The 14978-nt window shown below is 41.5% G+C and overlaps 1 protein-coding gene across 2 annotated transcripts in view; it reads right to left on the reverse strand.

Annotated features, from left to right (window-relative positions):
- The window catches only part of NME7 (NME/NM23 family member 7), a 162769-nt gene that overhangs the window by 16996 nt on the left and 130795 nt on the right, over positions 1-14978 (reverse strand). For both annotated transcript variants that reach the window (XM_038382182.2, XM_043511708.1), the window contains one exon: positions 11668-11775. In XM_038382182.2, coding sequence (XP_038238110.1) covers positions 11668-11775 — 108 coding nt within the window. The remainder of the gene's footprint in view (positions 1-11667; positions 11776-14978) is intronic.

Consider the following 14978-nt stretch of genomic DNA (forward strand, 5'->3'; position numbering starts at 1 on the left):
GATTTCTAAAGTTTGTGAAAGAACCTTAGCTCAGGATTTCCTGCATTTGTAGTGATTGTGCTAGCTAGGAATGGATATCAGCAGCCTTCACTCCATGTTAAACACAATGTTTTGTGTGATTAAATTTATTTATATATATATGTACACACACACACACACACATACACGAAAACTTATTGACCTAATTTAATCATATCAACGTACATTAGGAGTAGTTCCAATGAAGTCAATAGAGTTAAACTGATAAGAGAAGAGTGAGGCCCTACCCAGTACAGGTATAATTAATAATTTGCCTAGGGGATCTCTGGGAAGAATGCTATTTTGGACAAGTGAATAGTAATATTTCAGTGTGTTCCTAAAGGTGTATTAGTGGACAGAAAACAGCCTTACAGTCACACAGCTCTATACACCACAGGGTATGTCTACATTGGAGCTGGGAAGTGTAATTTCCAGCTTCACTAGACATACCCGTGCTAGTTCTGATTGAGTTAGTGAGCTAAAAGTAGAAGTGCAGTTGCAGCAGCATGAGCAGGAGGAGGGGCCAGCTGTCCCGTTAGAACGTGCCCACTGTTTCAGATGTAATCTGAGACAGAAGCCAGGCCAAGAAAGCAGGCCAGACAGGCTACTGAGAGGTCATAATGTACAAAAAAATCAAAAATTTTCTAGCTCAGCACAACCTCTCTTTCTGTGTGTGTATATATATATATATATATATATATGTATATATATATATATATATATATATATATATATCTTAAAAGCCCATTTATCACATAAATCAATGGCTATCACTCTTTCCAGACTACTGTACCCCTTTCAGGAGTCTGATTTGTCTCGTGTACCCCAAGTTTCACCTCACTTAAACTACCTGCTTACAAAATCAGACATAAAAATACAAAAGTGTCACAGCACGCTATTACTGAAAAATTGCTGACTTTCTCATATTTACTATATAGTCATAAAATAAATCGATTGGAATATAAATATTGTACTTACGTTTCAGTGTATGGTATATAGAGCAGTATAAACAAGCCATTGTATGAAATTTGAGTTTGTACTGACTTTGCTAATGCTTTTTATGTAGCCTGTTGTAAAACTAGGCAAATATCTAGATGAGCTGATGTACCCCCTGGAAGACCTCTATGTACCCCCAGGGGTACACATACCCCTGGTTGAGAACCAGCGAAAGAGATGACCTCTGGGATAAGGTGAAAGGAACAGAGCTGCTTGTCTGATCCGCTCCCAGTTTGTTAACCTCTCTACTCTAGTGCTTAGAAATACCCTAACTTGGCAGAATAGGTGGCATTTGGGCCTCATCTTCCCTGGCAGTGAAAGCATGTTAGCTGAACTGTTTCTAAAGATTGTTTAAATACAGTTTCAGCAGAGTTTGTTTGGCCAATCTAGGGCAGGCATAACCATTTTACTCACCGAGTTCGAAGGTAGGCAAGTGAATTAATACTTGAGGCTTTACAGAGGAAAGATAAAGCATCAACAGAACTAAAAGTAATACATCTACATTAGACCTACTATTTTCTTTTTAATTTCTTTTCCATGCACAAAGTCCTTTTCATTCTTTGTGCTGAGTCACCTCTTGGTATCAGCTACATACACAGCATCAGGAAACATTTTGAGACAAAATTCCAGTGCTAGTGAATATGTGCATAACCACCACCGAATTAGATACAAAAGACTGTCCTGCATTCCAGATTATTTCTATTCTGCTCCCATACCTCCTGGATAGCAGGTATCCAAAAGTCAAAGTGGTAGAAGACTTAAATCACAATCTTTATCATCTCACAAATCTCTCTGAAAATTAATTTTGATCAAGAGCGACAGTCAGATACAAATTTCAGTCTTTCAAAATGCCTATTATTTTCATGAAAAGTTCAAAACATTTTTCCCTTTTCATTTGAGATTATTAAAACCATTTTACTATGGATTATGCAGCTCAGTATAGGCCCCTAGTAAAAGACTTCATTGCAAGATTGCCTATGACTGAGAAACAATGGCTTCTTTATTAACAATTTAAAGACTCTTGAAAAGAAATGCCATACAAATGAAACCCCCTTATTGAAAGGTTCATTGCCACATTCTGCGCTTCTGCTGTGTAATGTTTTACAAATTGCATCACCTTGTGAATAGTAAGAGTTAGTTCTCAGAGGCTAGAGGCTGCTTGCATGCCAGAGTAGTTAATATGTAACAAACAATGCAGGAGACCTTTGTTCAGAATGTGATATACTGAAATTTCACACTAAGAATATGTACTCTTCTTAGCATCTCTATGCTTTCCAGAGTTATTCATTCACAGACTTTATTAGCATGTTTGTCATGCAAAGTTTGATGCACCAAAAAGATTACTTTTAACATTTGCATCTTTTAACAAAGAACTCTAGTTTTACTACTTATTATTGCATGGTGTACTGTTGCCAAATAGTATGAAATAATAAATAATCAAATAAGTAATGTTTTACACTCATATAAGGTCTTTCATCCCGCACTGTAACATAAACCATACACAGCAACCGACTCATCCATCACTAAAATCAACCTCCTCTGGAGTGGAATCTGACGGCCATTTGACAGCACACCAGAGTCCCTATGCAATGGTTTAAGATAGGAAGAGAAGTGTCACATTGAAAATTCAAGTTGGCATTCACCAAGACACTGCATCAAATACACCTCCCCTTGTGAAAATTGCCATTAGATATTTAATGACACCACACGGGCAGTGTTATGTTTTTCCACACTCAAAGAGCAGCCACACACCGTTACTCTGAATGACTTATTTTAGATCAAGAGAAACAACAGAACAAGAAAGAACAAAAATAAAGTCTCTTTGAGAAAGCACAATGTGTGCTGCCTCCTCTGGACCCTGTGTGACAACTTTGCATCACAGATTGGCAGCAGCCTCTATGGACAGCAAACTCCTACAAATTACAAGTGCAATACATCAAAAACTCAGTCGAACAATTATATGCACCACTGGCATGATCTCCAGCTGCACAGCAGCTCTGAAAACCATCGTGACACTAAGCACTCCTGTAGTCATACCCTACACACTATTGTAATTACCTTTGTACAAAATATGCCTTGTGAGGTACCATTTGAATACTAATAACTTACTGATCATTATTACTCTTGTGTGACATATGTACATGATGGGTACTAAGAATTATGAATAGTTTAAGTATTGACTCCAAGGGATCAGTGCTTCCTTTGAATATCCAACAACATGACATGTAGGACCTACTTGATGAGAGTCATTTAGGGAACATCCTTGAAGTACCTGTCCAGCCTGACACTGCTCAGCTTATGAGATGATCATTGTAAAAGGTGGTGCCTTCCATTTCTATAAAGTTGGATCCCAATTAGCTGAATTTCTGTTGTCTGAACCTTGATAACAATTGTATCTGTGTATCCCACTGTCTATCGAGCAATTGTAAGCAATTTGTACAACTAAATGGTGTTACTTATTGTTTCTAAGCCATTTAACCAAGTCATTTAGTTTTATTGCTAGGATGCTGGGCAAGAGAAAGAAAGGTTATTTGTCAGTAGCAAAGACTCATGTAGATTGTCAATACACAGCCCCACAATTGGGGATCTCAGGGCATACTTGAAATTAAAAAAAAAAAAAGATAGAAAACACTGTAATAAATGGCTCTCTCAGTGGACAAATGAAAGGCGTCCCACTTCAAGAGGTCATTTACATGCCTGCAAGATACGTTAAGTATGGGGTAAGGACAGGGAGGAACAGAGGCACAGACAGGGATTGAGGAGGCTCTGTTCAAATCCAGGCTGAAAACTTGCCTGAGACAATGAAAAATCCCATGTCTTCCTACCGAAGCCCACCCACCAAAGAGAAACACAGAGCAGGATGATCACGAGGAGAAACACAATTAACTCTCTGATGAGTTAACTGTGAATGGGGTGAGGTGGAGAGAGGGTGAATGGGAGGGTGTGGAGGTAGCCAATACAATCCGCATTTTAGGCAGCTCTGAGGCTGGAAAAATGTACATTTGGAAAAATGTAAACTCGACATGGAGAGGAATGGTAAGTGTGATACTATTCAGCTAATGCTCCTACAAACACTAACAAAGAGACTGCCAGGCCGCTTCAGATTATGTTACCAAACCTGCAGCTACAGGAGAACCAAAATTATGGACAGTGGGGACACCTATGCTAGTGTGGTGTTTACTGATCACACTCCAATATTGTGTGGTATGAGCTCTTTCATGCTGGCAGAGCTCTGAGATGCCTGGAACCCCATGATGAATAAGGACATCTGCCTTTTAATCATAGTACTGGCTGCAGCATACCACAGATTCCACCCTTCTTCTTCTTTGTTAAACTGGAAGCTTCCTCCACACTCAGACCACTTCTGAGCATACTCTCACTACCACCAGGGTCCTATCCACATGTTTACACTCGAAAAATTAGTAGCCTTATTACAGAAGTTGCTCCGGTCAGTGGTAGCAACAGCTTATAAACTAATTTTTTTACACAAGGTTGAGATGTTTTTACTCAGACCCTGACAACCTGCTTTGATGCATGTCTTAGCATGGACATAGCTGCATCATTGCTAGCAGTGTCTCTAAAATGGCTAGTGATTTTCCTAGCACAGACAAGCCCCAAGAAGCTGAATCCCTTCAGATGTCATGGATAGGAGTTTAGAGCAGGTGGTGGAGAGGTGCTCCGACACAAAAGCGCGAGTCTCAATGGAATGGCTGATGGCCCCAGATTTGCACGAACCAATTCCAGAGAGACGTGCTTTACAAAAATCCTTAATACTTTATGAACATTTGCATAAACTACTTGTACTGTACCGGTTTGGTGACAGCATGAGAAATAAAAGCTGCCATGCTGGTCTGCAGGTCTAACACAGCAGGTTTTCAAAAAGACTGCTAATTATACAGACTCCTGAGCAAACCCCCTTTAGAAAGCTTGGCTCTTTACTCTTCTGTAAAGACTCTGGGAAATATACGTTTTGGGAAAAGTTAGGTATTGAATAGTACTATTCATATCATAGCTATTCATGTAAAAAGATTTTACGCAAGTTGGGTTTGTGGCAAAAGCTTTAATGAATGTTAAAAATTACAAAATAACTCAAATTTCATGGGTTCATTGAATATGAAAGCAGAATCTGGCCTTTTACAAAGTTGAAGATGTGTCTTATTTATGTACAAATATTAAATAGCAAAGTATATTTGGATAATGGTTGTGTAACTTGACAATTAAGGGCCCAATTAAGCAAAGTGCTGGGCATTCCTGACCCCCACTGAAGTCAGTGGAAGCAGAGGACCCTCAAAATCAGAATCACCTTATAGAATCAGGACCAAAAATGCTACTGTTTTTCAGATCAAACGTGTATGTTGAGTAGACTTCGAAGTGCATTGTTCATGTAGTTTGCTGTTACATTGATTATAGACAAATTAAGGGCCAGATTTTCAAAGGTATTTAGGCACTTATAGAAGCAGATAGATGCCTAGTGGGATTTTCAAAAGCACCTAGGCACTCAACTCCCAATGATTTTAATAGGAGTTAAGCACCAAGGCCCTTTTGAAAATCCCACTAGGCACCTATCTGCTTCTTTAAGTTCCTAAATAGTTTGAAAATCTGGCTCCCCATAACTACATTTCTGAAAATGGGAGTTAAATGTTTTTGAAAATATTACTCAGTGTGTGTAGATGGGCTCAAACCCGAACTGTGAGTCTGAATGCTCTCAAAATGCAGGCCTGTGCTTTGCATTTCAATTCATATCAGGATCCAAACTTCCTATCTGAACCCAAACCTTCACCAAGATCCTAACTTCTCCCTGAACTTTTTGAAAGGTTGATCCCGGTCTGCGTCTACATCCTAGCGCTTCTGCTCACTCCCACCTCAAACTAAAATACTTAAGTCATGAACTTTGTGTAACTCTCAGGGCCGGCTCCAGCTTTTTTGCCACCCCAAGCAGTGAAGGGAAAAAAAAAAAAACCCAAAACCAAGCCTGGTTGAGCTGTCGCCGAAGTGCCGCCAAAGAGGAAGAGAGGGACTGCAGGGCCTGCCGCCGAAGACCCAGACGTGCCGCCCCAATGATGGACGGTGTGCTGCCCCTTTCTGTTGGCCACCCCAGGCACCTGCTTCCTTCGCTGGTGCTTGGAGCCGGGCCTGGTAACTCTTAAAGTTATGTGATATGTTTGTCAATGGCTCTCTCCTTCTCATGAGGGGGCAGAGTTAAGGGTTGTTGGATATTTCTGAATGCTTGATTGTTGGCATGTCTAGATTTCTTTAAGACTGCATGAACCTTAAAAGTTGCATTCTTATCTACACCATCCTGAGTATTAACATACATTTAAACACTTAGGTTTTATTAGTCGTACAGTCTTGGTATGTATTTTTTTGTAACTGTTTTACAGATTAGCAACCTTAATTTTAAGTAAGCAAAGTTTTTTGCCTGGGAATGTCCTCAAAGCTGTATATCACATAAGCTCGCCAAGCAAATTGAGATTAAAATTTAGATTATTACTGTATGGAAAACAAGATTTAGTTTCAGCTTTTTTACCTGTCAAAAAATTCCCTGGTTAGCAGATTACCACATAAGTGCACCATGTCCCTCAGTTACATTGGTGCTACCCCTTGACTTCAAACAGGTAATGGACAGCAAAATTGGGTCTAGGTGGGTTTTTTTTTGTTTTGTTTTTTTTTTTAAGGTCAATCTTTTGAGCCACTCCTTGCTGTATAAACAACGAGGAGCCCTTGTGGCACCTTAGAGACTAACAAATTTATTTGGGCATAAGCAAGGATGTAAACACATATACAGAGGAATAATTAAGATCCTGATCCAGCAAGGTGAAGAGCACTTTAGATAGATTTAACTGCACTCCCATCACCCAAATTATACCAGAAATAAAAACTGAAGTTATAATTTTATGAATGAAAATGTGCTCTCTCATTATGGCCAATGCTTCAGGCTAAACTGCAACTCCACCCTCCTGACTCAGTCACCAGAGTTAATCATTAACTCTGAGGTGCTTAGTGACTCGCTAAAATGTGGAGTAGTTTGCAGAACAAAGCCAAGAGGTCAGGGTCAAACTATAGGGAGCCAGTGACAATGAACTGGGTATTTTTAAGCTGCTTCTCATTTTTCAGCCTGACAGACAGAGTACTACCTGGCAGCAATGAAAAGTTAGTGTGCAGAATTAACAAACTTGACTAAAAGTTATTTTATAATAATGTTTGTTCCAACACCTGGGATCTAGTTCATTTCAGCTTTCCCTGTGCCTACAATAGTCCACACCTGTAACTCTGGGATGCTATTTGTGGGAGGAAGGCCATAGTCTGCTCCATCCCAGCAGTGTTGGACTAAGTCAGGATCCTGCACTATCCAGGTCAGTGAGAGATTAGCTATCAACTTCAATGACCTGAGATCTGGCCACCCTCAGTTACCTACTATCTCTCTCTCTTTTAAGAGGTTGAAGTACTTTGTTCTATCTGTGGGCAAGCTGAACAGCAACTGTCCCAAATAACACTCTCCAAATCCAGTTCAGGTCGATCTTTAACCAGAGGTTATTAGTAATTTTGCAGATGCCAGAGAGAGAGAGAGAGAGAGAGAGAGAGAGAGAGATCTTAAAATAACCAGCACGTAGAAACAGGAATACCTAAATGAATCCTATGGAAATCAGGGGTAGCCTGCTACTAAAACAGCACTCAAAAATCAGTTGAAGAATCTGTCACAAGACTGAAAAGTTCTTCCTCTCTCTCCTTCCTTCTTCCACTCAGCAAATACTGACCATACATGCCTAAGGACATGGTGACAGGGTAATCAGATGCCCCTTCTCCGTCTCAGTTTGGCTATACAAGGACAAACATCACAAGTCTTTATTAGGATTTGGGGATTGCCCCATCCTCAGTTTCCCATCTGCAAAATGGGAACCACAATACTCCCTCTGACCATCTTATCTATTTAGAATGCAAGGTTTTTGGGGCATGGATTGTCTCTCACCATGTACCTGTACAATGCCTAGCACACCGGGGCCCCAATCTTGATTGGGCCCTCTAGGTCCCAGGGTAATACAACCAATGAATAATCTTCCTGCTGCTGCTTTGGTCAATAACACACAGGATTAAAGTTTTCTTTTTACAAACATACTGGGACAAATTTACTCTCCCCAGAGCAGAAGGCCGCTCTCTGCATCCCTTGTGCACACAGGATATTTGCACCAGAAGTGGGACTCGTCAGGGAAGGGCAAGTGAGGTGTAACAAATACGATTGCCAAGGAGCCCTGGGTTAGAGGCTGCCTGGGCTATGCAATGAATGAGCACATATGCTCTCTGCCTTCTTTTGGGGCAGCAACAGCTGGCTCCAGACTACCACTCTGACAGACCAAGGGCTACAGGCAACTCACTCCAGGCAGACTTACTGCCTCTGGACTTGCAGCCTATGTTCCAACAGCAAAATCTGGCAAAACCCAACCCAGGAGGTGAAATGAGTCCATGTGCTATTCAGCACAAAACAAAATGCAGTTATATAGAGCAGGGCAAAAAAATAAAGTAAAAGCTCGTAAGTTTTCCCACCATTATTTTTAACACTAATTTTGTGGTTTGTTTTGCAAAGTCTTGGTTGCACTTAACATTTCACTTTTTGCCAAAAATGTAGCAGAAAACTTTGCTACAACATTTTCACCCAAAATTTCTGGAAGTGACTCAGCCGAGAGAGACAGACAGACAGACCTGGAGGTGAAACTCAGGAGTTCCCATGTCTGTACCTAGATCACTCCAGCACACCTCTCTCAGCTGGCTGGAGTGCATACTGGCTGGGATTTGCATACTGTCAGGTTATAGAAGCCAGGGCCTTGTTGGTGGCCAGAGTAGAGGGGGATGCATTTGGGGAGCTCATTTTCTAAACAAGTATCCCAGGGATGTGATGCAGTGCAGAAATAATTCTACACCAAAAGGTCTGGCTTTTATTCAGGTAGAAAAGTGACTGCTAGGGTCAAGTTTCTCCTCCGTTTGGGAATTACAAGGGATTGTTCTCATATTGGCATGAGAACACAATAGGCCAAATTTATCTCTGGCATAATTCCATAAAAGTCAATGTAGTTATACCAGTGATGAATTTAGTCCAGTCTCTCTCAGCTAATCAAGTATCCAGCAATGGCACACCAAGGTTTCATGGCAGCAACATCTGCATGATCATAATAGTGGCAGAGTAAGCAAATTTTCCATTGAAACGTATGAAACTGACTTGATCCTGCCGGCTCCACTATGTAGTGATGGGGAACCATGAGTGGGACCCACAAATTTGTCTTCCTACTGGAGAGTGAATTCAGTCTCTTTGAAGTTCACCTAGTCTGAAGCCCAAAATATTTGATATTTTGAATTCAATGTATTATTAAAATGCCAAATTATCCACACCCAAAAAACCCATCACCATAGCACTTTTCATAAGATCAGTGGTTTGCCTCAGAGTCTTGACCAAAATTTCCCCCTGCTTGTGTTGTGTCATTTTTTTTTTCCAGGGGGGATGGATAGCTCACTGGTTTGAGCATTGGCCTGCTAAACCCAGGGTTGTGAGTTCAATCCTTGAGGGGGGCCATTTAGGGATCTGGGGCAAAAATTGAGGATTGGCCCTGCTTTGAGCAGAGGTTTGGACTGGATGACCTCCTGAGGTCCCTTCCAACCCTGATAATATTCTATTCTATTTTATTCTATGATTTGGTTGCTTTACTCCACTCCAGCAGTGGCTACACTTCAATGCAATTGTACAGTATACATAGATATTTAAAGCACTTTGAGATGAAAGGTGGTACAGTACTATTATTATTACAGAAATAAAGGTCTAGTCTATGTTATTCAAAGACCGATACTTTGGGGATTTGCTATGAGGAAATTTGTACTAACCCTCTCCATCTCATCCTTAATAAGCTTCTCAGTGCAGTCCTTCCCTAGGATCACGCAAATGCATACTACATCACTACCATTTCATCAGGTATGACAAGCGAAGTGGTTGTATGTACCAGGACCATAAAACACTTCAGAGGCTCTTTTTAATTTCTGCTTAGCTGGGTTTTCAGTTAATTACAAAACTGAGATTAAAAAGAAGAGTCAGAAATGTATGCATTCTAGGAATTGAAAAGCTCTAGTAATTTATAAAACAATGTCCGCTTGCCAAGGAAACAATTCAGTATTCACTGTTTCATTACATTAAAAATGCACATTGGATGGATGGTCTTCATTATTGTTGCTTTAGCTCAAATTGTCATTGCAGAAACAATTGACAGCTGCAAAGCCATGTTGTGGGGGCAAATGCGCCAATGATAAAAAGGTAATTTAGAAAAAGAGGAATGTTTATGGACTGCAAAGCACATGCTTAAAATAAGAATGAACATGCTATGAAATAATATGCTTAAGTCTGTGAGCGCACTGCGGATTCAGAGGACATCATGAACCATTACAGTGAGGTCTGAGTTCATGCAATCAGAACATAGAGATAGAACTTCAGCCTTAAACTTCATTGAGGAGAAGCAGGGCCAGATTCACTAGTATACTCCAGCTTCTTTGTGCCACTTCTTTCATGAAAAGCAGCCAGGGTACATTTGTGAATCTGGCCCATATTATTTAACAATATATATGGAAGTCTCCTAGATATACTGAATTGTTGTCAGCTCTGGGTGGTTTATCTTCAGGGGTTAAACCCTTTCTCCGCTGATCATCTAAAGGAGGGGAGGGCAAACTACGGCTCACAGGCTGGATCCGGCCCATCAGGGCTTTCATTCCAGCCCACGGGATTGCCAGCTGCATGGCACAGCGGGGCTAAGGCAGGCTCCTTGCCTGCCCTGGCCCCGTGCTCCTCCCGAAAGTGGCCGGTACCACTTCCCTGTGGCCCCTGGGGGAAGAAGGAGCGGGGCAGAGGGCTCCATGCACTGCCCTCGCCTGCAGGCACCGACCCCTGCAGCTCCCATTGGCCAGGAACAGGGAACCGTGGCCAATGGGAGCTTCAGGGATGGTACCCGCAGGTGAGGACAGTGCGCGGCAGAGCCATCTGCTCTCCCCACTCACCCCAGGGCCACTGCCGGACATGCTGGCTACTTCTAGGAGCAGCGCGGGGCCAGGGCAGGCAGGGAGCCTGCCTTAGCCCTGCTGCACGCTGCTGCCACCCTAAAGCCGCTCGAGTTAAGCGGTGTTGGGCCATAGCCTGCACCCCAAACCCCTCCTGCACTCCAGCCCTCTGCCCTGAGCCCCCTAACCCCCTGCCTTGAGCCCCCTGCAGCACCTGAACCCCCTTTGTCTAAAACAAAGCTGATCACCAAGAGGAGTTTTTGCAACCTTATGCATTCGTCACATTGCTAAACATGCCCTCAGGACAGGTCCAGCCAATGAGAGGGTCCTGATGATATAATGCTTCTGACATTGGTTCACTACTTTGTTCAGAAACATCCTGAGAAAACTGTATGGGTGGAGTTCTCAAGCAACATAATGAACTAGAATTCTGCCTCCGGCTTGCTCGTGTAGTTGAATTAATTTCTCTTAATAAAGTCACCAGCTGTTTTATTTTTAACTTATCACTAGATTCCCGTACTATTACTCCAAACACAACACATTTTAAATAGCTCCAGAAATTGTTAGGCTTATTTTCTAATTTTAAAAAACCCGGTTATAAAAAGGGTGTGTAGAATTGTTGAACCTTACCTCCAAAAGTCCATCCTCTGGTAGATCTGTACAGTGGACAGCATTCTGAATCTTGTTTTTACCAAAGATGGCACGCAGGGTTCCAGGTCGGAGGTGACGGGCTATTTCCTATTGAATATATAAATATTAACACCGTGTGAACCTTATAGCCATGTTACATCATAGACAATACAAACATGTATCAAGTAAAGAATTCATTGAATGTTGATTAATATATGTACAGTATATCAAAAATGAAAATTAAGTGTTAAGTTCCAACTTGGACTTCATGTATGCATGTGATTGAAAAGCCATGACTAAGATGGGAACCGAAGGGTAAAAACAGTCCGATGTGAATCTAGTGTAATTCATAGATTCCAAGACCAGAAAGGACCATCTAATCTGAACTCCTGAATAACGCAAGTTACAGAACTTACAAAAATAATTCCTAAATTATTTCTTTTAGAAAAACCATCCAATCTTGATTCAAAAATTGTGACGGAGAATCCACCATGATCCAGTGGTGAATTACTCTCAATGTTAAAAAATTATTCCTTATTCCCAATCTGAATTTGTTTAGCTTCAGCTTCCAACCATTGGATCATGTTATACCTTTCTCCGCTAGACTGAAGAGCACATTATTAAATATCTGTTCCCCAGGTAGATATTCCTAGATTATAATTAAGTCACCCCTTAACCTTCTGTTTGTTAAGCTAAATAGACTGAGCTCCTTGGGTCTATCATTATGAAACCACCAGGAATTGTCAGCAGGGATAGGACTCAGCACCTTCCACAATATATGTATAAGCACCTAACACTTGAACTAATGGAATTAGCTGTGCATATGTAGCAGGCTCTTATCCACTACATGGAAGAGTCACTAGAGATGAAAAGATCACACACACTTAGCTAATGCAGAATGCTACACTAGATCTCCTCCAGCCTGAAGGAAGCAGATTTTCACTTTAAATTTGACATTGTCAAAACTGAGCTTCTGATCCACCCTCAAGCCCCTTCCTCCCCCGTCCTCTTTTCTCCGTCACTGTGGCCACCACCATCTAGCTTCCTCCCAATCATTCAGCCCCATAACCCCAGGCATCAACATATTCAGGCTATATCTAAATCTTGCCCTTTCTTCCCTCATAACATTTCAAAGTTCCACCTTTCCTCTCTGTCCACACCCTAAGGTGCTCCTCTCACATCATGGCTACTGCAACCTTGCCCCATTCTAGTCCAATCAAAGCATTGCTGCTGAGATCATCTACCTGTCCCATCATTGTGACCATGTCAATCCCCCCACCTCATACGAATTCTGTCTCAACCATGCCAAATAAAAGTTTCTTGCCCTTACCTTCAAGGCCTCTCACAATGTAGCCTAGCCATACCTACCTGCTCTATTATTTTATTGCTCTGCCAACAATGCAGGATCGACCACCCACTTGTCTGCCTCTCCCACAAACACCTTTGAGCTTCCTTCCATTCCATCCCTTAGGCATGGAATATCCTCCCTGAAAAAGCCACCATAATGCCACAGCCCTGTCGTCCACCTTGATGACTACAGAACACCACCAGCTGAGAGGGGTCAGGTAGCTGATGAGTTGAGACTATTGCTACTAAACGGCTGATTTGTCTTAACAAAATATACACATACCAATCAACTGTGCATGCAGCTAGTCTCTGAAAAAACATGCTCATACAACTCTTACCCTGGCTTTCCACACTCCAGTTTCACCCACCTGTTATGTCTTGTCTTAAACTACGATTGAGGCAGGGATGGCATTCAGCACAACAACCTGACTGAGGCCTGCACATACTTCTGTAATATTAATTAATATGAATGGTAATTTAGTTAACAGGTACCCATCTGAAAAGCAATTAAGCCATATTATGGCTGGATTGAATCTGGCTCAAACCACTTTCTGATGAGAAGCTTCATTTTCCCATTGTTACTGTGTGTATGCCAGTGTTAGTTACTGTTTACTTTGTAGTTATCTTTAGTTGTGGACACAGGAGCACACATGATGAAGACACTCTTCATCTCATAGGCATTTACAAGGTTTTGCTTCCTAATAAAGTCACGGGCATTGCCCTCCCCCCTGCAAACTGCAAGCCTTGGGCAGGTGCAGAATTTACCCCCACCCAAATGCAGCCCCATTGGCCTGACTGGAGCTGCCCCGCCCAAACAAAGATGTCAAACTACACCTATGAGTAAAGTCCAAGAGATTCTCTTAAGAAAAAAAACCTCCTAAACCCGATCATGTTTCGGGATTGCCAATAACCTGAGATTGATGAGGGAACAAAAATCACATGCGAGTTTACTGCATCTGCTTTGTACTGAGTAAGTGAAGCCTGGCTTGAAATGACTGTTGATCCCAGTTGGCAGAGAGCGACAACAATTTGGCTGCTAGAAGCTTGAAGAGAGCCCCAGGCTTTTTAAACTTTACTTGAAAAGACAGAAAGACATTACAAATATTTCGGTAGCCATAAAATGTTAGCTACCACTTCAGCAAGAATTAGCTCAGAGGCAGACTTGAAAGTCAAAGTTTCATGTTCACACCTTTTCCCCTCCAGCTTATCTAAAATGCTGCTTCTAAAATAATTTTGCTCTCCCACTGTTCCAAACATGTCCCTTCTTTCTCTGAATTCCTTCAGCACTTTCCCCTCTATTTTCTCATCAAATTCAATCTCCTTGTCCTCACTTTTACATCCCTGCAGAGTCTTGCTGTAGCCTACATCTCAGCTCTCTTTTCTTCCTACTCCACTTCCCAAGCCTCCCTTCTAAGTGTCCTGAATCTGTCCTTCTCCCTACTGCCTCTTATGCTTGGAAGTCTGTTTTTTCTTTAGCATCCTGAGACCTCCCAATCCTTCTCCAAACTTCCTCCAGGAAGCCTTTCCACAGTGGCTGCTTGCAATACATCTCTCATCTTTTTCACAAACTCATGGCACCTATTGTACTAAGTCTAATTTTCCTGTGCCTGCATTAGATCATACGGAGGGCAGAGTCAAGTTTTGTGTCAGCTTGTATGTTTAGTGTAAAATAATAATAATACTTCTTGAGCAATCTAAATAGATTCCTATTGCCTTCAGTTAATATATGTGACCAGAGAAAAGACAATTTTCACTAAGTGACCAAACAAGGGACCAACAAAAATCAGTTCCCTTTTAATTATTAGTTCTTCATTCTATTGCAGTAACACCGAAGCACTCACCTCTGGGATCAGGAACCCAGTATACTAGGCACAGTACAAAGAAACAACACAAAAACAGTTGATCTTTAGTTAAACATTAAAAAAAATATTGGAAATCTTGAGGATACTTCCTAAGTGGTCATT

Source organism: Dermochelys coriacea, chromosome 1 (genome assembly GCF_009764565.3).
Source record: "Dermochelys coriacea isolate rDerCor1 chromosome 1, rDerCor1.pri.v4, whole genome shotgun sequence".
NCBI lineage: Eukaryota > Metazoa > Chordata > Testudines > Dermochelyidae > Dermochelys > Dermochelys coriacea.